The sequence below is a fragment of the Calypte anna genome, chromosome 24 (assembly GCF_003957555.1).
Source record: "Calypte anna isolate BGI_N300 chromosome 24, bCalAnn1_v1.p, whole genome shotgun sequence".
In the NCBI taxonomy this organism is placed as follows: domain Eukaryota; kingdom Metazoa; phylum Chordata; class Aves; order Apodiformes; family Trochilidae; genus Calypte; species Calypte anna.
The window spans coordinates 3244438-3272430 of NC_044269.1; the positions used below are offsets into that span (position 1 = coordinate 3244438).

The 27993-nt window shown below is 46.6% G+C and overlaps 1 protein-coding gene across 7 annotated transcripts in view; it reads right to left on the reverse strand.

The window, feature by feature from the left end:
- The window catches only part of GRAMD1B (GRAM domain containing 1B), a 93702-nt gene that overhangs the window by 18266 nt on the left and 47443 nt on the right, over positions 1-27993 (reverse strand). For 5 of the 7 annotated variants that reach the window (XR_003988551.1, XM_030464902.1, XM_030464901.1 and 2 more), the window contains 6 exons: positions 18012-18222; positions 10941-10961; positions 3395-3479; positions 2533-2636; positions 2324-2419; positions 1910-1990 (listed from right to left, as the gene is read on the reverse strand). Coding sequence is in view for 6 of the 7 variants with exons in the window: in XM_030464902.1 (XP_030320762.1) it covers positions 1910-1990; positions 2324-2419; positions 2533-2636; positions 3395-3479; positions 10941-10961; positions 18012-18222 (598 nt within the window). In the remaining variant the exon portion in view is untranslated. Of the gene's footprint in view, positions 1-1909; positions 1991-2323; positions 2420-2532; positions 2637-3394; positions 3480-10940; positions 10962-18011; positions 18223-27128; positions 27574-27993 lie in introns of those variants that run through there. The other 2 variants (XM_030464906.1, XM_030464903.1) reach the window with 2 other exon arrangements.

Sequence of the window (27993 nt, forward strand, 5' to 3'; positions counted from 1 at the left end):
TAGAGATTGCCCCATCAAGCAACAAACTGCCCTTTCACCAAGTAAGCCTTGACCATCAGCCCAGGTTCTGCCCTAAAACCCAACTTTGTTATTTACCATGCCACAATCTCACATTCCTGGAGACTATCAGGAAGCCAAGCTGGGGCTACACCCAGAGCAGCACCCAAAATGAGATTTCCTGCTGCTGCAGTGCTGTGTGTGCAATAATATAAATGGTAAACCTGCATTTTCCTCCACATGTGTTTTTCCCACCTCTTTTGCTGTGCTTCCAGCTCATGTCTCCTACCCATGCCAGACTCTAACACTTCTTGAGGCTTTTTTCCCCTCTGAGTTTGTTTAAATGAAAGCTGCCTAAAGAATTACAGCTGAAGGGAAAAGTATCTAAACCAGCAACAAATAAAACCATTTTCTGTTGCAGTTTAAAATACAAACGAGTTTGTCTCATCAGAGAAAAGCTTGTCTATAGCTCCAGTTAAACAGGGAAAATGAATTATCAAGCCTGTAGGGCTGTAGGGCTTTTGTAGGGCTGTAGATGACTTGACCACCATCTGACTGTGTTCTTGGGTTCTAAAGAAATGGGGCAGGAGAATTTGTGTTTAAATATGTGGCACAGGGATAGAAGAGGATGGATTTTTACCTGTCAGAAATTTACAGCCAATGACAAAAGATTACTTGGGAACAAGGGGAAACAAATCTGGTGAACTTTTCCTGACTTGCTGCCTTGAACTTCTTCCCATGGTTACTGCATGGGATAAGGCAGGAAATTTTTAATTTAGGTCCCTAAAGTAGCAATCAAAGACGTGGAAAAAAATAAGCTCTGCTGAGAAACTTTTATTCAGAAAAATATCTAATGCTACTTCACCTTCCCACATGCAATCTAATTCATGTGTCCCATCAGGAAAAATGGGTTAGGCTCTTTCTCCCTCTCTCCTGCCAGGCATGGATCCTACCTCTGGAAGAAGAGCTCTGGAAGTGTTTCCTGCTTTTATCCCTTCACACCTCAGTTCCCATTTGCTTTCTCCTTGAAACCAAGGGCACTGAATTTTGTTCACAGCTTCAAAAGGCTGATCAAATGACAGCATATGGAGCAACACAAGCTACCCAGTGCAAAGCAATCCTTTTGCAGCCTAAATACCACCCTGATTTTCAGGACAGGGTGTTCTGGGTGCTTGATTACCTAAGCCTTCCAGTATGGTATGAACTCAAGCCAGAACATCTCAAAATGCTGGTAGCACTTTTAAGATCAGTTCACAAATCCGACTCCTAAAGTAAGGCCAGAAAACCCCACTGGCCTGTGGAATATCACACAGCCCAAATATAGGATATATGCAGCCTCTGGTATAGCAGATGCACATCCCTTTAATATTCACCCCACTCAGCCCTTACCCCATGCACCCCATACCCACCATTGCTCCTACTGGGTTTCCAAACATGCCCTGAGCACTCTTTCTTTTCTGTCCTATCCTGAACTCTACACTTCTGAAGCACAGGCTTACAAAGAGCTTTGCCTGAGCTATTTCTGTTGCATTTAAACTTCTTTCTTCTGGGCTGTTTCACTTGATTTACTGACCTCAAAACAGCTCCTTCCTGAGATGCCTGCTTCTGCATCTCAGCACAAAGTTCCATCTACTGCATGAGCAAGGCATGTCTGTACACAGACAGAACCAGACTCAAAGGACTGTTTTGGTTGGAAAAGACCTTTAGGATCCCAGAGTCCAACCATTAACCTAATTCCATGCACAGAGAGAGGATTGCACCTGAACTTATGTCCCTGCTCTGCCCAAACACGTGCTTATTGCACCTACATCTTTTAATGCACATACATTAGTCATGGGTATTATTAATATTCTGTATCTATTCAGCATCTCTCTTTCATCCCACCCCAACACCAAGGTGCTGGTCTCTGTACCTTGTCAAGGAGAGCATTCTGCCAGAGTCTGAACATCATCATGTACGTCCTGTCCCGAGCCCCAAAGGAAGTGAAAAAGTGCTGGATGGGAAGAGATGGAGAGAAAAATCAGTTCAGAAAAGGCCCACAAAGGCAAAAAAAAAGAGACAAGCTTTTCTGGATCACTTTCCAGCTACCTTTCACAGAAGGACTGAGCAAACCACACAGCACAGCTGCTCAGTTCCTGGGCATGGACTGAAGCTGAGTGCCTCCCACCCACAGAACAAGTCTGCACACAGCAAGGGTTCTGTTAGAGATGTGCTACAACACAACCCCCACCCCAGATACCAGCTACAGATGAGGGAAAAATCCCTATGGCCCTGCCCCTGCCAGCCATGAGGGGTGTCCCCAGATGGGGAGACTTTAAGGTTGTACCTTTTCAGTGTCAGTGCAAACTTGGATGGCATTAGGGATGAGCCGTGCTGTTTTTTCCTTGGTCATTGAGCAGATATCCTTCAAGCGGACTGTCAGCTGCACTCAGAGCCACACAGAAAGGGGGGGAGGGAGGCAGAAAAAGAACACAGTTGAAGAGAGACACTCATGAGAAGGACCAGGGCAAGCGTGTGGCAGCCTGAGAGCCTCACCAGTGTCTCCCAACGGAAGATGTTGCTGTAGAAGCAGATCCAGTTTTCAGAGAGGTAGAGGCGGCCCTGCAGGAGGATGTCTCTTTGGAGCGCACACGAGTAATCTGTGGGTGATAATCAACAGGTGGATGAGAGCTTAGGAGCAACAAAACCAGCAGACAGAACAGCCTAAGGGTGAGGGTAAGCAGCAGCATCAAGAGAAGCTACACAACATGGTCCTGCAGAGCCAGAAGGAACTGAGCCACAGCTGCTGCTCTGTCCATAAGGACACAATTCCTCCCCTCACAGACACGATCTTGTCTTATTTTAATCTGCCTTTTCTTTTTTGCCTCCCAGTGCCATTGCTCATTTCTCTCCCAGTCTCAGCATCTAAACCATTTGTTTTCCTCTGCTAGGATGTACATCTTACAACAACTGGTAGGAGATCACCAGTTCCACCAGGCAGAAGAGCAGATGCAATGCACCAAGCAGTCACTAATCAGCTGCAAGGCCAAAGCTTGAGAGGATATGGGGAAGGCAGGTGTGTAAAAAAAAAAAAAAAGGAAGCTCAATGGTTGAGACAACCTTGGCCAAAGGACAGAGCTTAAACACTAAGACACTGCCAGCTTTGGGGGAGTACTGTGGAGGAAAGCATGAGGGAGCAGAGCCACAGAGGATACAGCTCAGCATCGCTCTCCCCAAAATGAAGTGAAACCCATCAGAGATGATGAGGAGGGGTTCTGCCTGTGTGGGAGAACACAATGGGCTTGTTCTTTGGTGGCAATCTCTTTGAAAAGGAAAAAGCTACGTGCAGGTGTGCTGGATTTCCTTCCCAAAGCATGGGCCAGCACAACAGAGCACTGCACCAAGAGGCTGCCCTTACCTACGATGAGGCGCTCCGTGTCAGGAAGCTGCTTGAAGAGTTTCCTGAAGTCTTCATTCCTTTGTTTGTATGTTGGACTCAAAACCTGCAAATAACAGAGTGCCTGTTAAGGAGAGGGGCAGGCCTGAGTGTGGACAACTGGAGTGGGAAAACGGGAGCACCTCGGGAAGGAAAAAGGGGATCAGATGCACTTACAAAGCATGAGGCTAGGGAATCCCATCACAGCTGAGAAGCAGATGGGAGGATTTGGGATTTAGTGCATTACATGGGAAGAAGAGGAGAACCTGACTTGGAAGAGAAGTACAGAGTAGAAAGGCTATAATTGTACCTGCTAGCTAGTAAAATGGAAGCTGCATGGAAGCTGTGGCTGTAGGATAAATCTCTTTTTCTGCAGCCTTACACTGTACAAGATATGCCACATGCCCTGTTTGCAATGCCCATTCCCCAGCACAGCAACCCCAGAAAACTGGTGCTTGGGTACAGCTACAGCCCTGCCAGAGGAACTCATCAAAAGCACAGAAATAAAGAATCATCTCTGTCCCTGTCCCCATCAAGGGCTCCATCTGGCAGTCAGTGACCACACAGCTACCCACTGGTATAGTGGGGACACTTCTGTGGGGCTCAGAAGAGGCTCTCACAGGGACTCAGCCCTGTTCTGTTCTTACTCTGCAGGCACCTGGCCTCATGGAAGGCTCAGAGGAAACCATGGCTGGAGGGAGAGCAGGGACTGGCTTCTTTCTGCTGCTTACTGATCTATGACATGACACTGCCCATGTTAGACCATTTCCTCCACACCATCCCCATGCTGACAGCTGCTTATAATAGCCAGAACATCCTTTGAAGGCAGAGATGACCAAAAGAGAGGCACGTGCAAATTCAGGAGGCCCATATCTCTCATCTCATTTATCTCTCATCTAATCCATCATCTTCTTTCTCCCACAAACGTAGGGAAGGTGAAGCAACCTGAGACACAACCTCTTCCCTCCTTAACTCCATTTCCTCTCAAAAGGCCCTCTGCTAGCTCTACCAGCAGAAAGGTGGGCAACACCTCCAGGCCTCCCAGCAAGGACCCTAAAAACCAAAGTGATTCCAGAATGTAGCTTCTGTTTGAGAAGTGCTGGTGGGGTTGCAGGGCTGGGAGGAATAGGAACATTATTTAGCATAAGCCTTACAAAATAGTCAAATGCTGTTAAATCAAAGAACCATAAACACCAACATCCCCCCCCCAAAAAAGCATTCCCTCTTCCTCACACCAATTCAAGGAACTAGAAACAATATTTCTTAACATCAACCCAGAACTTAAGGTATTCTTGTCATTCTGTGACCTCAAAGGAAAATAATCTTACTTTTGAACTAAATCTGCTGACAGATGACACAAATCAGAACTGTACTTACCAAACCTCTAGCCTGAACATCTGGAAAAGACCTTGGCCATACATGAGCTCCAGCAAGAGCCCAAGCCCAAGATTTCCTGGGGCAAGCAGGCAGGATGGGAAAGCAGGAGGGGAACAGAGATCTAATCAGCTCTGAGCTTTGGGTTTAAAGCATTACAATAACCCCTTTCAGCAGTGCAGTTCCCACGTGGAGGATACTCCCCTCCCTTCCATGCAGTAAGGGATGCTCTGACCTGTCTACAACCTGTCCTACCACAGACTCTTCTGCTCAGCACCAGAACTTCTGTTAGAGTGACAAACAGTTCAGTTTAGAGACACTCACAGCTGGAATTTCATCTGATCCACGGCTGACATTTTCTGGGGGTAAGTCAAAAAGCCCCTCCAGGTCCCATAGCAGTTCTTGATCCAGCCCAAGATCCCAGAGAGCCCCGCACTCCAGCAAGGAATCCATAGCGTTGCCTCAGCTCCTGCACAGCACTCCCAGTCAAACTCTGCTTTTCCTGTTCCTGCTGTCACTGCTTCTTGTTTAGATTCAAAGTCGAAAGAGATAGAGCAGTTTGGCAGGAGTTTAAGTGCCTTCCCCTGCTTTCCTGCTCCCAATTCAGCTCGTCTGTCCTAGCAGCCTCCGTCGATCCGAAAGAGGATTTGCCCTCCAGAGGACTTAGAAACAAGTGGTTCATTAGGGTGAAGTGTGCTGGCAGGCAACCTCTGTGCTCTTCTGCTCACTCTCACCAGCTTCTTGCTGTGGGAATCCCTTCCAGAAGCTCGGGCATCCCAAGCCAGGCTGTGCTCAGCATCTGCAGCTCCAGACCGAAGTGCGATGCCCTGGACTGCAGGAGCTAAACCCCAAAACAGCTCCGATTGCCAGGACCCCACCAGAGCAGCTGCAATTCACAGACCTAAGCTGCAGCTTCCAGGACTGAACAGGACGGTAAACAGCTCAGAGATTTCAGCTGCTTTTAGTTTGGTTTGGTTTTTTTCCTTTGAAACCAGGAAAGCAATGATTCTTACTCCTTCAACGCCCGCCTTGGGCTCTCCTCTCTGTTCCCTCTCTGAAAGGCAGCTTCAGTCTTTGTTAACATTTCTCATGGAAGGAGAGGGTGGAGAAGATACCAAAATGACTTGCACATGCTTTAAGTTACCCTAGCTGGGTAATTCTGCTGGCCAATGCCCTCCAGTAACCCAGGCACAGCCCTGCCTCCCAGCAGATGTTTCCTGTAATGGAAAGTTGCTGGACAGAGAGAGTTGGGGGAGGCGCCTGGGGGGTAAGGAGAGACCAGTCCAAGAAATACAGCTCTGAGAAATCCACCCTGAGACCCATACAGAAATCTTAAGGGCTCTGCTACTGCTCTAAGCCCCCCCTACCCAAAAAAAAAAAAAAAGAAAAAAAGAAAAAAAAGAAAAAAAAGCATTGGTCTTTCTACGTTTCATTCATTAATCAGGAAACTTTGGGAATTCAATGCAAGGGCTTCCTTCAGGCTCCAGCAAATGAACTCCCTGCAGGTCTCAGGAAGACTGCCTGGCACACTAATGCCCTGTATCCTTCTCTTAGTCCCCAGCTTCTCCATCTCTCTGGCAGAGATAAACAGCCCCCATACTGCTCAGCCACCGTTCTGAGCCTGTGGAAACAAGTGTACTGAAGGAAAATCCTTGTTCTTCCTAACAAAGTGGGCACACACATCCCTCAAAAAAAAAACCCCAACAAAAAAAACCACCAAAACACCAACCAAGCCTCTGGCAACACCAATGTTTCATTCATCAGAAATACCAGATGCACCACAGCAGCACTGAGGCTGCCAGATACCATTCAGGTCTCCCTCTTTAGCCCTGGGAGAAGGAAGCAGTAAATCCCTGCCACTCCAAGATGAGTGAACAACAAACAACATTTCTGTAGCCTGGGAAGGACAAAGAATTAGGATTACAGACATCTGTGAGGTACCCGTGTTGCTTTACTGAATGGGGCCCTTTTTTGCTGGAAACTCACCAAAAAAAAGAAAACCAAAAAAAAAAAAACCAAACCACCAGGATGCTTCTATCTACACACCCACCCCCTCCCTTCACAGAGATGAAAGGCACAAGTGATACAACAGCTAACCCGGAGGTGGAGACAGCAAACATTAACCCCAGTGCAAACAGAGAGAGGGGACAGGATGGCACTGCAAAGAGTGCAGAGAAGGGGCTTGGTGGGGCACATGGGGAGAAAAAGGGGGACAACCCATGGTAGGGTGTCCCTGTTCATCAAACAAACCCTCTGGCATGGAATTTAGAGTCAGCAACTGTTGCTGGGGGATGGGATAGGACAGGGAAGCCTGGACTGAGGAAGGTGCAGCCTTGTACAACACATGGCACAGGAGACAGGGGAGGAGGAAAGGTGACAATGACAAGAGGCAGAGAGAAAAGAGAGAATTAAAATCATGTCCCATTTGCACAACTTGCTCTTAACTCTTCCAGGGAGATTTACATTGCTTCTAGACAGGACAGGACAACTACCAGAAAAGAACAGAATCTATTCCATGCTTGTGTGGGAGAGTTCAGACCCCAGTGACAGCAGGGCTGCTGTGATGATTAATGCCAGCAAAGAAACTGGCCACCTGTCCCACAGCATTTCTTCCAAACCCTGTCTGGTCTCTCAGGTTTTTTTCCTCTTTCTTCCCTCCCCCCCATTTTAAAAGTAAATGAACAGCAGAGGAAGAATCTTCACTGCTCATTTGAGGTGGGTTTGGAATCATCATCACAACGGATTGCACCAAAAGCTCACTTGTAATTCTGTGCCTGTACCCCACAGTTACTGTGGTAACCCATACACCTAAAGTCATGGAAAATCTAAAGAGAATTACTTATGAAAAATACCTGAAAGACACCACTCCAGCAATAGTTTGACAAAATAGCACTTAAAAGACAACTGCACTTGCTTGCTCTGCACAAGCATCTGAGGCAGTTTTCCCAAAGGAAAACCTTGGGCTCTCTGCTTTCCGTGGCTACATGTCTGTTTGCCTTTGATTTATTTTGGAGACTTTCACCTCTTGCAAGCCAGGCTGAAAGGCACCCTCTGTGCAGGGTGTTTATTTACAGACCTGCAGGTGCAGGGCTCCTGTCCCACTCTGTGACACCCTCAGTGCAGACTTTGTTCTCCTAAGGACCAAGGAGCAGAACTGTGCTCCTGTTAATCCTGTCAGACTCACTAGGACAGCACTAAGAACACCTGAAAGAGACACTTACATGTCTTTTTACTAAAATATTTTCTTTTTCCCTTCCAGGCTATCCTGCACATAGGTAGTTCAGGTCAGTTATTGGGAGAAGTTGTAAGAAGGAAAAAAAAAAAATCAAGCATGGTTGGAAAAGAGAAGGCAGGGGAAAGGAAATGTGCAGAGATAAACACAAAGGAAAGGAGTTCAGAGTGGGGCAGACCTTGGGATCTAAATAGTAAACTGAAGACATCATGGACAGATATAAACCTCACCTCTTCCCTGGCATCAACTATGTTTGCTTTAACTTTTCCAAGCCTATCTTATTCTCTCTTCTGGGAGTGAGCTCTGCAGACTCTCCCAGGATCTCTCAGCACAGGGACCACAATTCCCAGAATCAAACCTTGCTGTAACGTGGCAGCTAGAAATGCTGCAGAAATTTGGAGATGTACAGCCTAATTTAGGAACAGCCAGGGCAGCAGAAGGATCCACAGCCCAACTGAGAGAGAAGAAGGCAGAAAAAAACCACAGCAGACTTGCCAGGCTCAGTGTTCTCAACTGCACGCTGACCTCAAGACACAAAAACTGAGGGTTCCTCCATACTCAAAAACGAGGCCCTTCACCCAAAAACCAAAGAGAAGAACATAGGTGACAGTTTTTACCCTTAGCAGCAAAATATCTCCAGTTTAGCTTTAATTTTAATGATGTCTGCTGGGTGACAAGTTCCTTCTATCAACTTGTGGAGTTCCTGCCAGCCCCACAGCCAGTGCAGCCTCATCCTTCATGTCATCAGGGAAGTGAAAGATAAATTTCCCTCCTTTCTAGAGCATATCAGGTCTACAGTAAACAAAGTTAAGGAGAAAGTTTGCTTTTTCAGGTATAGTCCATAAATAACCTTTTTTAAACAATAAATCAGTTAACACAAATGCAACATGCAGACACACACAAACTGCTTCCTGAGGGCTAAACCACAACTGACCAACAAACTGAGTTTCATTTCTTAAGAATAATTCTAAACTAGTCTCCATCTCTGTGGTTCCCCACTAAAGGCACAAAAAACACCCAGGGGCTTCTTCATTCTGCAGCCAGCCCAGTCGTGGTCTGCTCTTCCACCATGAGGACATGAATGCAAAGCAACCCCATTAAGGCTGACCATATTTATTCTCAAATTGGTGTTTTTCTACATCTCACAGTGCCTCAGGACCAGTTTGCATTTGTCCTCTGGAAAGCAAAGCAGAGAGAGCATGCTAAGACCAAGGAAGGGCACATCTCCTGCCAAACCAATCCATGGCCTTGGTTTACCCCTTTTCTCCCACTTCTCAGTCTGGTAGGGATGTCAATCCCAAAAAGCACTGGTAGGCTTCAAGGGAGAACCCACAAGGTGAGAGAAGCTGGTAGCACCTTCAGGAAAAAAGTAGAGAAAAAGGAATCCTGGAGAGGGAAAAGGAAGGGTTCCAAGTGGCAAAGAGGGATAGAGTGCTACAAAGACAAAAAGACCAGTTAAAAGCAGCAAAAACTGAAATCCTTTTAGAAAACTGGCACTCCGAGCAGTGATGCTCTGGGGATCTTTGAGGACCGTGTGCTCTTGGAAGCAAGGACTATATTTTTGGTTTGTGTTTGTGCAGTGCCTGGCACCCAGGGCTGCTGAACTGACTACAAAGAACAATGTGGAGGGTGTTTGCTCTGAGCAGAGTGAGGTTTATGTAAAATTAAAACAGGGGAAGTGATTAAAGGAGAAGGGGTATCCCCCCACAGATCCATTTTTACAGCCACTCTCAGTAGGGAAAGGAAGAGAAGGATCAGAATGGTCCAAATGCCAGAAAAATCCTGCCTGGAGGGAGCTGGCAAAGAAGGGAAACTTTATCAAGGAGACACATTAGCAAATTTTTAATGGTAGTAATACTGCCAAGTAGTACTGACTGCCTTCCTGCAGCTTGTGGCCAACCCATATTCCCACATTGCTGCTTTTATCTGGCCAGAATGTCACTGCTAACTAGAAGATGGCTTTGTTTTGCTTTCTAAAGGAAAATAATTGGGGGGGGGAAACCACAAAAAATGCAGCCAGTGCTTACTCTCCGGATGTACTGTCTCTCATGCTGAAAATATATAGAGGAAAAACAAGAGAACAGAAAAAGATAAGATAGAGAGGACATGAAAACACAAGAGACCCACAGAAGCAGACCACAGCAAAGCATCATGCAGCAGGGGATGGATCTCAGCAGCTACAGCCAGACACAGCTCTTGCTTAATAGCAAAAGTCACCTTTAGGTCACCAGGGGTTATGCTGAATTCTTAACACTATTGCCTCTATGCTTCTGAGATTCTGCCCTTGCTACTGGCCTCTTGCTGATTATATACAGCAAGGAAAAGAAATCTGCCTCTGCCCAACCTGACCACCCTGGATCTGATGCCTTAGGCTGCAGGAAGGTAGGAAATGTTGCTGCAAGAGGGCTCAGCTGCTGCATTTGCCTACAAAATCCAGGTGCTGCTGGTACCTGCTTCCAAACACTCCAGGGGTTGGGGCTTTAACCATGCAAAGGTGACACCAGCTTTGTACCAAAATCCCTGCCACTCGTGCTTGCAGAAGGGAAAGAAGACCAAGGCAGAAGCAGAGGATGGTTGGTGAGGACAACAGAAAATCTCTCACCCCACGCCACCCTCAGAGATGCAAAGGGGTTGCCCGGTGGCAGCTCTGTTGATGACCACATCGAGCCCAGCCCTGCTGGGACACTCAACAGAGTGGAGATCAACAGAAGAGCGACTGGAAAGACCAAGCTTTTGCTCTCTGGCATCCTTTTCCCTCAGGATGTCAGTGTTCCTTTGCCAGTTCTGAGCCATTTCCACAACTCCTCTTTTTGGGAATGGTCAGCACGCCCCAGTGCCCCTGCAAAGCCCCTTTGCACCCTCCCCCCACCCCAGGTACCCAGCCCAAATTCACCCAGGGACAAGAGAAACTGGAGTACTTACATTATACCAACTCTGGCTTTTCTGTAAGGACAAAATAAAAGAGAAGCATTAGTTAGCACAGAGATCTTAGGATCAAAAAGGTGGACAGAGAAACTAGGTCCAATCTGGCTGTTTATAATTAGCAAAGCGCAAGTGGGATTAAACAGGAGATTTCAGAGGTGTTCATGGTGCTGTCTAACAGAGCTATTTCAAGATACTGGAACCAAGAACAAATCCAGAAGCACGAGTCCATCAGAGGAAACAATTCAGGCTAAGGTGTGCACCTCCATGTGCAGAAACACCCCCTCAGCTCACACTGTAAGGGTTCCACAGAGCAGCAGCACCTGCTAGCCACAGAGGGGCTGCTCAGAGCCCTCCTCAGCCACTTCTCTTCCAGCCTTCTCATTCTTTCACCTCTGCTGGCTATATACCCAAAATCACACTGTGTTGAACAGACCCTGTGCAAATAAACCCTCGAGGAACCGCTGGGAGGCAGGGATGCCATTTTACTCCCAAAGCCAACAGGTTAAACTTGCATAAGGATTTTGAATTTTAAGAGAGAGACACACGTATAAGGCTAGGAAAATTGCTGAAGAAAATCACTAGAGAACCTAAGGAAAAAAAAAAAAAAGACTGGGATTTTTTTCAGAATTTCAGTGCACAGTGTTTTGCATCATCTGCACATGTGATATTTTTTTGTCCTTGTCATGGCACGTTCAGGTGGTTTGGGAGGACAAGCCACATGTCACATTAGAGCACACAGAAAAGCTTGGAAAGTCAGACTTGGCAATTTTCAGCTGGAGGCAAGATTTATCTGCAGAGGGAGAGAGGAAGAAATAAGCTTCACACTCCCACGCCAGTCAGGCTGTCTTTCCAATCAGGACATTGAGCAGAACTGACAGAAAGTGCAAGCATTCCCCATTTTAGGGTGGATTTGACTCAGGGCAATGAAGCTTGGGGACACTTGCACCACTCTGGGTGGTCAGTGACATTTGGCCAGCATGGGGAGTGGGTGTCAGCACCCACACAGCTCTGCCCATCCCCTTCTCCCAGCCAGCAATGGCACTTGGGGAAGCTGAGTCCAACAGACAAGGAGAAAAGCAACATTTCACTGCATTTCTTCCTTGCTTCTGACCTTGGAGGATTTTTTTCACAGCTTTATTCCCAGTCTGGAATAGAAAGGAAACTACCTGCCCAACAACAGGACCAACAAGGTACAGGATGTTGACCATGGGAAGGCAAAGCACAAAGTGTTAATGAGATCAGATTGTACCAGAGCTTTCCCTGAACACCTTACAGTCTTCTTTCCCTGCTTTCAGTTCCCTGTGGTGCCTACACACCATTCCAGCAGACAACCTCAGGGCACCTGGATCTCATTCACAGCAGGATGCTGCACAACATTTCTGCAGCATCTCCCACAATCTGGGGCAGTTTCTCTGCACTGGTGTCTCATGAAAACCCCCACAATAACACAGTTTATGCCACAGGTCAAAATACTGAATTCCCCAGATCCTAGGGTAAAGATATGAACTGAAGAGCTGAATACACAGCATGGCTCATGAACTCAGAGGAATTTCCTCTTACTTCCTACACTTTTCCATACTTGGCCATGCCCTCCATTCACAAAGGGTCTGGTTGGAGTCATCCTTCTCTGCAAGTAGGACATGGAACAAGCCTTATGCAATTCAGCCCATACTAAAAAAACAATCAGGGGAATTAATCTTAATCCTTGTACACACCACCTTGTCCTCAGGAGCACAGAGTCTAAGATGAAGTGATTTTCCTGCAGATTTGTTTTGCCATCTGTCTGCCTTAATGAGCAAAAGGCACAACTCAGAGATTCCAGAGGGGGAAAAAAAATCATAATCAAACTATAATTGGCATAGACAACACAGAGACATCACTGTCACTGTGTCCTCTCAATCAGGGTGCAGAGGTTGTGGTGTCAGCACCATGCAACAGGATTTCATTCCCCTCTGATGCATTAAGGGCAGTAAATCTCTTTTCCCCCTTGCATTTCCATTTCCTGATGCTCCTCCTTTCTTCAGCTCTTCCACACAAGGGCACTGACAATGATTCTATGATTCTGGGACAATCAAGCCTCACCTTTTGCCAAGGCAAAGGAGAGCCCTTCCTCCTAACTCCTGTCTGCAGGTAGAACAGACTAGAGGAAGTCCAAAGAGAAGGGAGACTATCCTTGATTCTACCTTCAGTTTTATTTACCTTTTTTTTTTTTTTTTAATTCACTGAGGATCAGAATATAGAGGAATGCAAACTGAAAATCAAGAGCTAGTGTAATGGAGGGGAGAAAGAAAGAAAAAGGAAAAACATATTCTTACTTTGAGCAGGTTAAGTCTGTCATACTGGAAAAAGAAACCATAAGCATTAGAACTGAAAAGAGAAAACAAATAAATAACAGAGGAGTGGACTTGCACACAGGAGAGGAAAAGATGTAACTGATTTGCAGAGAGGATGCTACAGGAGCAGACACCAGCATTCATAGTTACATGGTGGCTGTAAGCAGGAAGAACTTAGGAGAACTTGAGGAAAGTGCAAAGTGTTGTGTTTCTTTCCTCTGAGTCTTTAAGTGACATAGTGTTGCCTCTAAAGCTCCACGGGTTAATGATCTGACAGCTGCATATTCTGCAATGAAGAAGTTTCCACCTTTCAGCATTGCTAGGAGTAGGATCACAACTCACTCCTACATGTAACTGCTTCCAGGGGACTGGAAATCTTTTCTCAAGCAAATGACATGGGACAGAGTTCCAGAAGTATCTCTAAGTCTGTTTTACAACTAGGGAAACTGAGGCACAAAACCAGGGTGAGGGCAGAGATCAGAACAGATTCCAGAGCCCTTTCTCCTGACCTGTGTACTTCTAAAATCTATGCTATTTGCCTGCCTTCTAAATGCTCATGGCCAAATAACTCGAAGAAATTGATGAATTTATTCCCAAATCCCTCACCCCAGTCCCAAACAACCAGAATCCCATAACCTACTGCCTACAGGGGGACTACACCATCCAATGGGAGAGGTAAATGAGAAGACACAGCCAAACTCTTCTCATAACCACACACTGAAAGGACAAGGTGCAACAGTCAGAAGCTGCAGTAAGGGAAGTTGTATTAGGATAGAAAAAAATAAAAGCCTGTTCACAACAGGAGTGGTTAAGCACTGGAGCAAGGGTCTGGCAGGGCTGTGACACCTCCAGTCTGCAAAATGTGGCTGGCCAAGGCTTCAGACTGAGGTGACCCAACCACATCAGCCCTGCTGTGATGAGGGGCTTGGGCAAGAGACCTTCTGAAGTCCCTTCTGACCTCAAACTGTTCCAGGGCCTCCCTCAAAATTCAGGTTCTCCTCTAATCCAGATTTATCATCAACACTGACTGTGAGCTAAAGGCAGTGGGAAGGATTTGCAATGGAGAGAAAATCCCTTTTATCCTTAGGCAGGAGCAAAAGAGTTAAAAATACTTATTTCAGTGTTGGCTGCTGCAAAAGGTTGTTGGGTTGGTTTTGGGGTTTTTTTCTGAGTTCAGAAAGTTGCTCCAGAAGCAGGGATGTTTCTTAAGGCTGATGCAAACCTATGGGTGGTTTGGTTCTTGTTAGTGGACAGCCTGGACAAGCAAGCTCCAAAAAAAAAAAAAAAAAAAAAAAAAAAAAAAAAAAAAAAAGGGTTTCTTAAAGCTGTAATCCAGTGCTTAAAAACTCCTGGTGAAGCACTCCCTCTGACGGCAACACTGCAGCACGACAATTAACAGGACAGACAAAAAGGGGGCAAGGGACTTCAAGCAGATCTGTCAGCAATTGTATCAACACAGCATCAAACTCATGGGCTCAAGCTGCTTCATTTCATTAGCAAGACAGGTTGGAAAAAACCACACCATTCTTCTGGCAGAAGACGGGTGGGGAGAGGAGAAGAGGAAGAAGATTTTAATATCTTTGTCCTTAAGTTCTGTGTTGCTAACTTCTCCCTGTCTTGAAGAGATGCCAGCATCACCTGTATGGGGAAAATCAAGGGGCTGATTACTCCTGAGATGCCTCCCTCATACCAGAGAAAGGCACCTGTGGAGCACAGAAAAGAAATTCAGCCTTCACACTGCTTTAGGCTCAGCCTGGGCACAGCAGGACAGGAGGCTCTGACAGAGGTGACCCCCAGAATCCCTCCCATCAGCTTCCTCATCCTGGAATTCATCTGAGGTCCCCTTCCCTCTTGTTTCACCATTTTTCTTAAAGTTCTTGGCTTTTCTCTCTCAGGAAAGCAAGAAGCTGGCTGCAAGCACACCAGAGTACCACTACACATGCATGTTGGGCTGGCTATCAATGTTCTTGCCACCAGGTTCCTCTCCTAACAAACCTCCACGTGGTTTCAGCAAAGCACCTCCAGCTCACCTCAGCCATGACCTGTCCTGACCCACACACCTCTACTCACCAGCAATCCTTTCAGGGCTCTCCAGTACTCCAGAACTCTATTTTCCATGGCACTTCTTTCACAGCTCACCTGAGACACCAGACCCACAGTCCTCCAAGCTACAATTATCAAGCAAAAGACAAACTGGCTAAAAAAAAAAAAAAATACAACATGAAGAAGCTTCCAGCAGACACCAGCAAGGTCAGGATGGTTACAAGACTCCTTATGACCAAGGAAAACCAGCATGATAAACCTCACTGAGAACTTCCCTGGAACTAAATCTAAAGCACTGACTGAGGAAAGGCCAAGGCTTTGGTTTTGTGGATTATAAAGCCACCCAAGCCACTCAGGGTTGAACTTTACTCATATACACCTGGAAATGCCAACAGCCTGGCACATTGTCCAGCAAGCATCCCATCTGTGCTTCTGAGTTTAATTCTCTTCTGAGGGGAGCAGAGAGGTGAGATCAAATCTCACAGAGCTTATCTCCAATCCAAGCACCCACAACGGGATCCTCTACTGATTACCTTTCACAGCGAGCCCATGAATTCACACAATTCATTTGGGACAGGTCTGTTCTAACAGGTTTAAGCTGGGTTCATTTGAAATCACTGATCTTTAATATTTTCATCACACAGAAAAGCGTGCAAGGGTGGTAAGCTGAGATCACTGGCCACAAGACTACTATTCATCATAAAAAGCAGGCAAGAAGCTAAGAAGATCAGCTCTTTTTTCTGGAAGTAAGAAGAGAGGAAAGAGAAGGGATAATGGTGCTGTTCAGCCTACCAAAGCCAGCAGATATCTCCCTGCAAAGACAGCAGCTCACATCAAGGGAGAGGGAAAACAAACCTTAAAACCAAGTCTAAAATCAGATGGAAGTAATGAAAGGAGTGTGATGAACAGGCCAGTTCTCACACTGTGTGAGCAAATATTAACAAGATGCCAGTGATAGAAGTGAAACCAGCTTCTCAGCTACAGGCATGGGATTGAGCTCTTGCTGACATTCTCACAGCAGCATCAGGAGAATGCCTTGCTGGGGTCACCACTCAGTACCACGGGGAGGTTTCTGAGTGATGAGACAACTCTACAGTGGGGGACAGGAGAGAAAAAAGAAGGCTTACTTTGGAGAGGCGCTTGTGTGACTTAATCGGAGAGAAAGCATGCAGGAATGAAAAGAGAGAAATTAAGGAAAGAAGAAAAATTACCTGGCAGATCAGGAGAAGGACAACCCACAAACCCAACAAAAAGCATTACCTCATCCCCCCCCCTCCCCTTTCCTCACAATAAGCACCATGAATTGAAGACAAGCTTTAGTAGTCACTGTGTTGGTAAAAATCACACTCCCACGGCTTTAAATCCCAGCACTCTGTGGGCCAGGCCAATGCAAGTCATCTCTGTAATTCCTCCTTCCCAGGGATTTCATTTTCCTGACAGAGGGTTCCCCACTCTGAACATGGTGTGGCCAGCATCCTGCCTGCCTCCCATCCACGTGGCTTTCCTGCTGGTGACACCCGTGGGGGTGTCATCAGTGTTTGTAGCTTCCTGTGGGCACAGGAAATCAGTCTGCCCTCAAGAGCTGCCTCAGAACTGACAAGTCTCAAATGATTCATCTCCAAAAAAAAAAAAACAACCCCAAAAACCAAACCATTAACCCCTTCCTTTGAACTCTCATGCTTCCCCCTAAGAGGTGGGGGATCGGTTCAGCCCAGTGAATGTGGGCCAGGGAATCCTGTCTGTTATGCTGACAGAGACCACAAAGGAGAATGGATGAAGAATTCTTTTGTGTGTGACACAATCCAGCGATAAATTGGGCAAAGATCTAAAACTCAGCTCACACGAGCCACCCCAGTTATGCCTGTGACACTGTGAAGTTATTCAGGCTGAAAGAATACACTTCAAAAAACCTGGAAGGACTCAAGTGGCTCCTGACAGTTACCATCTACTAACACTGGGGTTATATTCAAAGGTTATGTCTGTCTCCCAAACCCCTCATGTATGTTTTTCCAGGTCCCACTGCTCACAGAAAATCCAGAGTCCCCAAGCCTGACCCCCTTTTCCTCAGTACAGCAAAGACAAGGTTGTTTCTAGCATGGTCTAAATACAAAATAGCTTTCTAGGTATTTGTCCCTAGGTTTCTAAGGACATTATCATCTACCTTGGCCAAGACAGCCAGAATACTGCTATGACTGGAGGCAACATGCAGAAAACTGGCAAACTCATTCTGTGCAACTTGAACCTCATCCCAGCACAGGACTGGAGACATTCATGGGTCCTTCACAGGCTGTCTGCACAGAGCAACTTTGATTTCTTCCATGACCCTTCATGATCCAGGTGGGAGAAAGTAATTGCAACAGCTGATTTCCAAGGTCTTCCTTTAAACCATGGAGCTTCCCAAGGAACCAGGGCCCTTTCTGCAGGAAAGTCAGCCCACCTAAGCCACTATGGAACTGAAGTACAAGCCATCAGCAACTCCTGCACTCAGGAGGGTGAGAGGGTGGTAGAGCTGTGCTGATGTATGACCTATGCAAATGGCTCCAAGCTAGAAGGATTTTCAGAAGTGTAATGGGGTAGGAGGAGGTAAATCAGCCAGAAAATAAAAGGCAGAGGACAAAGCCAGTGCAGGACAGAGAGTCTGGCACTGGGGACACGTGCACATCTTGACCAAAGCCATTTGCTCCCTCCTCACCTTGGAGTTCTTGGCCCCACTGCGGCCTGACTGGGAAGAACAGCTCCGTTGTACCCCCTGCTCTGGGGTGGAAGGGGATTTGTCTGATGAGTGGTCTGAGCCTTTTTCCACCATGGTGTCTCCTTGGGAGTCCTGCGGTGTCGGGGAGCGGGAGCGCTTGCGCAGGATGGGGGAGCAGGCAGGAGTGCTGCGGTTGGAGTTACTGGCAGTACTGCAGAGAGAGGGAGAGAAAGAGGAGGGTTAAGGATCCTCAGCTCAGATAGAAAGCAGCTCTACCATTGCCTTGAAGTGGAATGTTCCTCGTGGATTTCTCTGCTGGCACAGAGGGCAAATCCACCTTCCCGAAGCCACACGCCAACGCCCCGCTTAGGGCTTTGTATCCCCAGTAGAACTGTCACCACTTATTTACCAGTGGCAGTGGGAACAGCAATCATAGAATCATAGAACTGGCTGGGTTGGAAGGGACCTCAGAGATCATCAAGTCCAACCCTTGATCCACTCCCCCCATGGTTCCCAGCCCATGGCACTCAGTGCCACATCCAGGCTCTTTGGAAAGATCTCCAGACACGGAGAATCCACTACTTCCCTGGGCAGCCCATTCCAATGCCTGATCACCCTCTCCAGAAAGAAATTCTTTCTCATCTCCAACCTAAACCTCCCCTGGCACAACTTGAGACCCTGCCCTCTTGTCTTGCTGAGAGTTGCCTGGGAAAAGAGCCCAACCCCCCCCTGGCTCCAACCTCCTTTCAGGGAGTTGGAGAGAGTGATGAGGTCTCCCCTGAGCCTCCTCTTCTCCAGCCTCAACACCCCCAGCTCCCTCAGCCTCTCCTCATAGGATCTGTGCTCCAGTCCCTTCACCAGCCCAGTTGCAATGGCCTGCCAGGGGCTGTTTCCACTCTTCAGTTCATCTCCCACTCTTCAATTCATCTGAGAATGAACTCAGTCACTCCTGTTGGCTCTGAGAGTTTGAAATGATGAGCTGAGCTTAGCAAACCTAAGCTTGCACTCAGGAATGAGGAAGAAGTCAGAGTGTTCTCACTCCAGTCCCACTCTGTCCCTCCTTTATTTCATCAAGTATAACTGTTCTCAACAGGATGCACAAAAATGGAATTGTATCTTTTAGGAAGCACTCCATTAAAGATCATAAAAAATGATGGGGATGGGAGGGGGGAGCTGTGGTGACAGACAATGCAATCGTGATTTCCTGTATCAAATCATCCTTTCCCACACCATTCAAAGCTGGGCATGAAAATGTTTTGTTATAACATAAAAGCTTGTATGGTTTAAAAAAATAAGTTCCCCTTTCATAAACGAGGCCTTACAGAGTTTTATGGAAATTACGACACATTTGGGGGAATGGAACCTCTCATCTCCTATTTTCAGCAAATGCTCTACTACTACATCAGAAAGCAGCTAGATGTACTTACGTGTATTACACGTATTTACACAGAACAGGAAAACCCAGATTTCCTCACTTTTCCTTCTCTTTTGATGCTTCTCCTTCCTGCCAGACACTTCGAAATACACATCCAGATGCTACACAAAATGCTACATCCAGTTTTCCCTACAAACTTCATTTCCTTCAGCACTCACATCCACTTCTGACCAGCCTGGCCAGCTGCTACTGCTCAGCTCTCTAGCTCAGGTTCTGGGGGAGCCTGGGCTGATCCAAGGATAAACCTTGAGCTAAATTGGCCATGCTGAGCCCTTACAGTACCCTGCTATCTTCTGGGCACCAGAAAGCAGACCAGCCACAGCTGAGCCACAGAAGAGCAGGCAAAAGAAGAAGGATAAGGGAATTACAGCAGTAAGGGGTGGAATGAAAGAAGTTAGTGCAGCTGAACCCTTAAGGGATATAATTTAAGCTCAATTATATTTAGCAAACTAAGTTTGCTTCTTAAAATGGGATGTACAGTGAGGGACTTCAAATGGATCATTTCATTTCTGAAAAGCTAGAAAAGCTGAAGGCATGCCTGAGCTTCATTAATTCTCAGATAAAAATCACATCCACCTCTTAGCTGTGAAAATACCAAACACATTTTCCAAATGTTTGTTAGCACATACAGGTAGTTAATGTCATACACCCCCTCCAGGAGTTACTAGGATTAGTTTGGTTTGGTTTAATACTAGATGAACAGGTCTCAGAATTTATTCTCTATTTATTCACTGCGTGTGTTAACATGTGAGTGATCAAACTTCCCTGAAACAACCTGCAGAAATCATACAACCAAGTTGCTTACAGAAACATTAACAGAATCAAATTTCCCACTCAGACACACAAGGAGCTTGCAATTGTCAAGAACAACAGCATGGCACTTCACAGCCAACCCTTGGAAGATATTTTCAAGAATATAAAGTGTGGGAGTACATGTAGATAATGAACAGGCTAGAGCAAAGGTTTGCAAAATGTTCTGTAAGCAGGAAGAAAGATGGATGAAAATTACAGGTTCTGCTCTGCTTCCTATTTTGACTTAATAGACTGAGAATCATACAGATATAGAATAATCAAAAGCTGCTCATTCAAATGCCACATAAACCCCAAGTTAGCTCCAGTGAAAAGACCAGAAGAGTAATTTACCCTCCTTAGCTTGTTTCTTTACAGATCACACCTAAAAATGGCACAGCTCATGAGTGAAATCAGCCAACAGCATCCTCCCTTTCCCTGGTCAGGACTCAGATATACTGACTACACAGCTGTGTCAACAGTCAAGCTTTAAACTCTCCAAATCATATTTGAAAGAAAAGAAAAGAGTAGGCAAAAAATGATCTGGACCATTTCCCCAGCAGCATTGAATCATAGAATCATAGACTCATAGAATTAGCCGGGTTGGAAGGGACCTCAGAGATCATCTAGTCCAACCCTTGACCTGCAACACTTTAGATGTACCACGAAGCAAAATTATCAGGGTATTTTTAGCTTGCTGAAATGTACAGAAGTGTTGGGTTTCTCCACAGGCTTCAAGCTGATTTGGTTAAAATGAGCATTTTACTTTTTCTGTCTTCCTGCTGCTACATCTCCTGTACACACTGTTTTAACAACCTAGCATAGCTGCACCCTCTGTACAACTTACAACCAGCAACCATGTGCAGAAGGTGCTGTGTAAATGGTCCTGAGACCTGAAGTTCACCCACAGTGCTTCCAGAGGTGGGTATGATTTTGAATTGCCAATCCTATGGTTGAGAATTCTAAATTCTGACACTGTGATGCTCAGGCTGTGTTTGTGCTTATCTGGGATGACATCACATTTCCTAAATCTTTTCCCCAGCATGCTTGATTCAACAGAAACTGGTTTTGTGCCCAGACAGACAAGGCAAAGAACTGGAAGCCCATATTCCCAAGTCACATTTCACTGCACTATACTTGTTGGAACACACAGACCCATTATTTTCCTACAGCTCTACAAAACCTGAGTTTATCATCCACAACCTCTTTCTCATTTTCAGTTCATGGAGTTCTCACTCAGAAGTTTCACTCTGAGTTTCAGCTTTACAAAGAACAAGTCAAATTCAGCTGAGGTTTTGCTTGCTCCCAGGTTGCAGTTCTGAAGGAGCACTGAGTTTTTACTGCTTCAAAAGTTAAGCACAAAATAACCAGTTGAAAACCAGGATACAGCTGCACACACAGCTGTGCACGTGAAACTGGGATGAAACCTGCTAAAAAGCTAAAAAAAAAACCCCAAACTAAGTCCTTCCATAGATACTGGGTTTGGTACATATGGATTATCACTTCTGTGATAAAAAAGAGGATTTCAAAGGCTCTTTCTTAGGCTCTCCCTGCAGCCAGTGGCAGAGCTGATCAAATTTAGGAGGTCTGACTCCACTTCATGCTATCTGAGGTCTGAGCACTGCTGGATACTCACATGAAGGACCCATGGGTGAGCACATGGAGGCTCTGCCCATTCAGCCTTTCACCTCCACCACAAATCCCCCTCCTCAAACCTGCAGCTCTGCCCCCCCCCCTTTTCCCCTGCCCTGAGCCCCTCCAAACTCTCCCTGCTCCTGCTCAGGCCCTGAAGTTTGAATCCATCCCAAGGCACAGCCATGACGAACGCTTTCTGCCGTTGCCATGGCAACCAAAGCCTCCAATTGAACCAGGAATCAACGCCTGAAATGCCAAAACGGCTTGACCCACTTTGAAAAAAAAAATAATAGTAATAAATAATGCTTTACAGACCTAATTGACCAGAGGGCATTCAGGGCCTCCAATACCCCTGCAGTGAAGCCTTTAGGAGATGCAACAGATTAAGTCAGGGACAGAACACAAACAAGCCCACCTAAGCAGCAGCCCCTTGCTCCTGAGTGAAACCCTTGCACAGATTATATGAAAGCACAGAGGGCAGATGAGGTTTCTTGGTTTATATCCATACTGTGTCCAAGAGAAACACTTTGTCTTGGGAAATGAGCTGCAGTAAAAATAATATGAGTGTGACCCAGGTAGGAAGAGGATGAACTCTGTCCAGTCAGATGGAGGAGAAGCCTCAGGATCTGGAGTAGCACAGTGAAGGGTGATGGAAAAAGGAAAGACCATTTGGCAAGGCATGGACAAGTTTACCTGGTGACACTCTGCCCTGGAAAGTTCACAAAGCAAAGGCACAGGGCAGGAAGCAGAAAGGCCAAGCAAGACAAGAGGGCATGGTCTCAAGTTGTGCCAGGGGAGGTTTAGGTTGGAGATGAGAAAGAATTTCTTTCTGGAGAGGGTGATCAGGCATTGGAATGGGCTGCCCAGGGAAGTAGTGGATTCTCCGTGTCTGGAGAGATTTCCAAAGAGCCTGGATGTGGCACTGAGTGCCATGGGCTGGGAACCACGGGGGGAGTGGATCAAGGGTTGGACTTGATGATCTCTGAGGTCCCTTCCAACCCAGCCCATTCTAGAGCTGCAAAGGAACCCTGAGAACTGTTTGCAATGTTCTAATGGAGAACTCAACACAAACCATGACTTTATGTCTGTTAACTAAATTCTGTATGGGTGACACTCAAGCAGTTCTGAGTTGCCATGGAAGTCTGTCCATCCTATGGGATCCTCTGAAACAATCACTGCCTGACACTACAACCACAGAGCCATCCCTGGGCTCCAGACAAGCCTTTTCCAACAGTTCTTTCCCAGATGGGACATGGCCCCATGGCCAGAAGCCATCCCCCCCCCAGGCACAGCACAAGGAGCAGTGTCACAGCACCTCTGGCTGCTCTGTGGGTTGGGGTTTGGTGTTCTCCTCTCAGGTAGTGACACCACAGCTCAGGAGGATGCACAGCAAAATCCACTGCAATCTGCCAGCTGAAGGATGTGGATTAGAATGTAGCAAGGTGTAATCACTGTGTTACAAAGAGAACCAAAGGATTCCTAACAATGAGAGCAGCTCACCAAAAAAAAAAAACCAAGAAAAAGAGGCAGCTTCAGGCAGATGATGCTCCCCACCTTGGCTGGGATCACCAGCTTCCCAGATGGCAGAAGCACACTGATGACACCAGGGCTTCTAGGATGTTTCTAAACCACTTAGGGCTTCCTGAAGAAAAGTCCTGATCTGGAAAGCAGCCTCCAAGTCCTCCAGAGTTCTCAAAAGCACTTGTTTCACAAGAGCACATCTGCTGAGGATGTTCACAGCTCCCCTGACTGCAAGACTGGGGTTACAGCACTGCACATCTTGGGCTTCATTCTGGGAGCTGTTGAACACTGTGCCCCCAAACCAGCAAAAAACTCAAGGAGGTGTTTGAGTCTGGATGGAGAAGCACTGAAGTGTGTGGGCTGTGCTTACACCTTCCCTAGAGAGGAATGAAGGAGGTGCTCAAGTCCATACAGAGCTCTACTGATAAAGTCTGGAAAAATAGGAAAGAGCTTCAAGGCCAATAAGGCACCTCAAGCCTGGCTGTGGTACAAGGAGAGTTAATTCTCCTCAGAAAGGGGCTGGGCTGGGGGTTAATTAGCCGCCTACAAAGATACTTTTCTGTGATACAGGCTGACATCAGTGGAAAAAGATGAGATTCAGAAACTCATTATGCAGTCTAGGAAACAGCAAGCAGATGGTAACTTCTGGTCATCACCAACCTACATTTCCTTCAAATTGATAATCTGGGAATGAAAACCTCCACGGGCAATTCCCTGGGCTTGCCATTGCTCTAAAGGCAATAACAAGCCATACTTACAATAAATCTCCCAGCTAAAAACATAATTTTTTTTTAAAAAAAAAAAAGACAAAAAGGAAAGCATTAAATTAAAAAGCAATGACACATCTAGAGCTGTACAGAAACTGAACAGTATTTCACACCAGCTGCTTTAAAAAGAATAGTAAGAATACTATACCTAATGGATGCTTTTTAAATAACTGATTTTTAGCAGAAAAGTCCATCCTTGTCAAAGATTTATTCTGATTATTTCACAGAAGAGCGTCCTCCTCCTCTGACATTGAATAGCATGTTTACAGATACGGAATATAAAATTAATGCAATTATTATGCTTCAGAGGATTAGCAAATCACTGCAAGCATTAGGAAGGAATTTGCCTTCTGCCCATACAGAGCACTGCAAGGTTGGTGAAATGTATTATTAACAATGTCATTGTCTCTCTCTGAATCATCTGATCCTGGTTACCACTAGAGACAGACTATCAACTCTGATGGACAAATGGTCTGGTATCTTACAGAAGCTCCCACTGTGCTGTCTTTGAAATGACCCACCACTCCCTTCCTGCTTCCATAGAGTTATTGCAAAATTCCCAAGAAAAACTTGGAAAAAGCTTTCAAAACAGAACGAGGCAGATCGTAATAATACTGCCTGATAATGCAACAGTCATGATTTAGAAAGGATCATTAATCTGCAGAGCACCAACACGTGTTATGAATCAGACACTAAACCCCTCCATCACTCCCAAATTAATATGGTTTGCTTTGCTCCATAGCAAGACAAACCACATGAAACAAAGCATGATGGAAAATTCAATGAAATCTGGGAAGCAGTAAAGGAGAAATAACGCAAAACAAGAATTTCACATCCTTCTGAGCCTGATGGATGTCTCTGTGTCAGACACAGCCCCAACGTGGTCACCTGCAGGTCACAGTCTGACTGTACTTCCAAAGAAGGAATAGATACAGGCTCTGTTCCCTCTCCTCCCCATCACCATACCAGTGGCTTTTGTAAAGAACAGCAAGAACTGCAACATCTGATGCTGTCTTCAAAATCTCAGGGCCTGGAATTTAGGATGGAGCAGAGCTCACAACTACTGGTTTAAAACCAAAGACAAGAGTGGAGGGCACTGCTGGGCCATCCCTCTTGTGAAGAAAGGGTCAGGAAGAAAAATGCAATGTAACATGAAATAGTGATAAAGATCTGTGCTCATTTTGGGATGAGGATATGGGTGTGACACAACTCCTAGATCACCTCAAAAAGAGCACAAGTATTCTTCCTTTCTGCCCATCTGCTGCTAGAATTTCAGCAAGGCTACGAGCATCTTTCCCCAGCACAGGTAGACTCCCCCTGAACACACTGCAGTCTTGTGGCAGGGGTTTTATAAACCACAGATTAAATGTCTAATGAAGCCTCACACCACATCTTATCAGAGACAAAGTGGGGGTGGACAGAGATATTGTGTATCTCAGAAGCAGAAGACAAAGCTGGAGCTTTACATCTTCCCACTCACTCCTGCTGCTCATCACTGTCAGCTTCCACAAATTAATGGTGGATGCTGTGATCAAATTGATTTCTTTTGCCCATGCTCTGATGTTTCATCCCTTTATCATTCTGGAAACAGCACCACAATAATTTCACATCCCCTCACTCTGATGCTCTAACCATCCAGCAGCCCTGTCCAGCTGAAAGTTAAAAATAGAGAGGGCCAAGAGCTGCAGCTGAAACTGGGGACAGTCAGACACCCTCAGTGCAAGAGTCACACACAGTCCTTTGTCTTAAGGACCTGGTTCAGTTTTGTCCCCCCACAGGGCACATTTCTGGTTTTCAGTGGCATGGGCAGCTGGGGCTTCCCTGAGCAGAACATTGGGCATCCAAAGTTACTGCACTGATGTAAAACATATGTCTGAGATTCAGCTTGATGAAGCAAGGAAAGAGGAATACATCCTGTTTACTGGATCACTGATTTCCATGATGAGCAGGACAATGCTGGTCACCAGTAATCTAAGAAAAAGTAATTTTTTAGTCTGAATGGGGATTCATCTGATTCCCACTGTCTACAAACACACACAGTGCACCAAGTCCTCATTTCCTACTGCTCTCACCTGCCAAAAAAAGAAAAAAAGGCAAAAAAAAAAAAGAAAAAATAAAAAGGCCACCTGTATAGACACTGGAGGACAGCCTGAAAAAGTGGCACAAAACAAATTCTGTCCCTCCCCATCTCTGCAAACGTTTAAACAGAGACAGAAATGCAAAGCTGAACCAAGGCATCAGTCTGCATCGTCCGAGCCCTTTTCGGAGCAACAAGAGCACATGGGCAAACAAATAAAGTGTATTTCAGCAGCCCCTGCCCTCCTGTGACACCCACCTCCTGTCACCCAAGTGCCACCCCCCTCTCTGCCTCTCTCGGGGTGCTGCCCAGATGTTATGAGAGTAATGGGAGCCCCTTTGGGGATGGGGGATGGGGAGAGAGTGGGCGTGAAGGGAAAAGGAGGAGGGGTGAGGGGAATGAAAGCTGAAAGAAAAAAATAAAAAAAAAAACAACAAAACAAAACAGATTTGCTCATCGGTTGTTTCAAACAATCAAAAAGGCTGCTTTAGCAGTTCCACGGGAGGAGAGGTAGGGTGTGTGCATGGGGGAGAACAAGGGAAAAATAAAAGAAAAAAAGGAATCAGCTTGTGGAAGGGAAAGGAACCGAAGCATCTCTGCAACATGATGTCACGCTGCCTGCTTTCAAGTCCCCCAAACAGAAAGGAGCAGCAGCAGCAGCAACAAACATGGACTCCAGATTTAATCTGCCTTGAGAGCGTCTGTCTGGGGCGGCAGATCGGATCAGCAAACCTGTGCTCAGCACGCCGAGCCCTCCAGCTCCATCTTTCACACACACAGACACACAGGGACACGCGTGGCACACACATGCAGAGCCTGCAGGTAGCACCTTTCCACACTGAGAGGGAGAGAGGCATCGGGAGAAGGAACAGGAGAGGAACGGGAACACTAACCTGGTAGCCATTAGGGACCGGAGTGCAGCGCGGAGCAGCTAGGATTTCATTCATTCATGCACTGGTGGGTGGTGGGGGGAGAGCGAGGGTGGGTGGGCCAGTGGTGAGGTGGGAGGGTACTCACCTCCCGCACCATCTCAGAGCCCTTTCCCGCAGGGAAAAATGGGAGAAGGGGGTGCCTTGGGGGGCTCCTCACGGCCACCCAGAGCCCCCTCTCTCAGCTGCCTCGCATCCCGCTCGGGCTGCTGCCATGGCTCAAGGCTCTCTTCTCCCCCCCTCCCACCCTGCTCTTGGTGGTTCTGGCTTTTGGCCTGGGCTCCTCTCCTCCTGGCTCTTGGCCTGGGCTCTTCTCCTCCTGGCTCTTGGCCTGGGCTCCTCTCCCCGTGGCTCCCAGCTCTCCCGCACACGCTCCAGCACGCGCGCAGGGACCGACACGCGTGCGCGCACGCACCCAGCCCGTGGGCTGCAGCTTTACATAATGCAACCCCCTCCCTGCCTTCATTATTCACATTTGCCAGAGCAAAAAGGGAGGGGGAAGGGAGAGGAGGATTGGTCCTGCAATTTTTTTTTTCCCCAGGTCCCCCAAAATCACGGCTGTCGCTTTCACGCGGCGTTCGTAAAGTTCGGCAAAGCCGACGGGTTCGGATCCCACAGGTGGGGGGAAAAATCCCCCCGTATTCATCCTCCCTGTGTGCACACACTCATGTGGGAGAAAGTTTTGAAACCTGTAAACGTGTCAAAACAAGAAGAGCAAGGAAAATGACACCCTAATTAAGTGGTAAACTGGATTATCTAAACTGAATTAAACACTGTGAGGACACACTCGGTAAGGTGACCTCGATGCAATTTAGTTTGCTTCATCTAG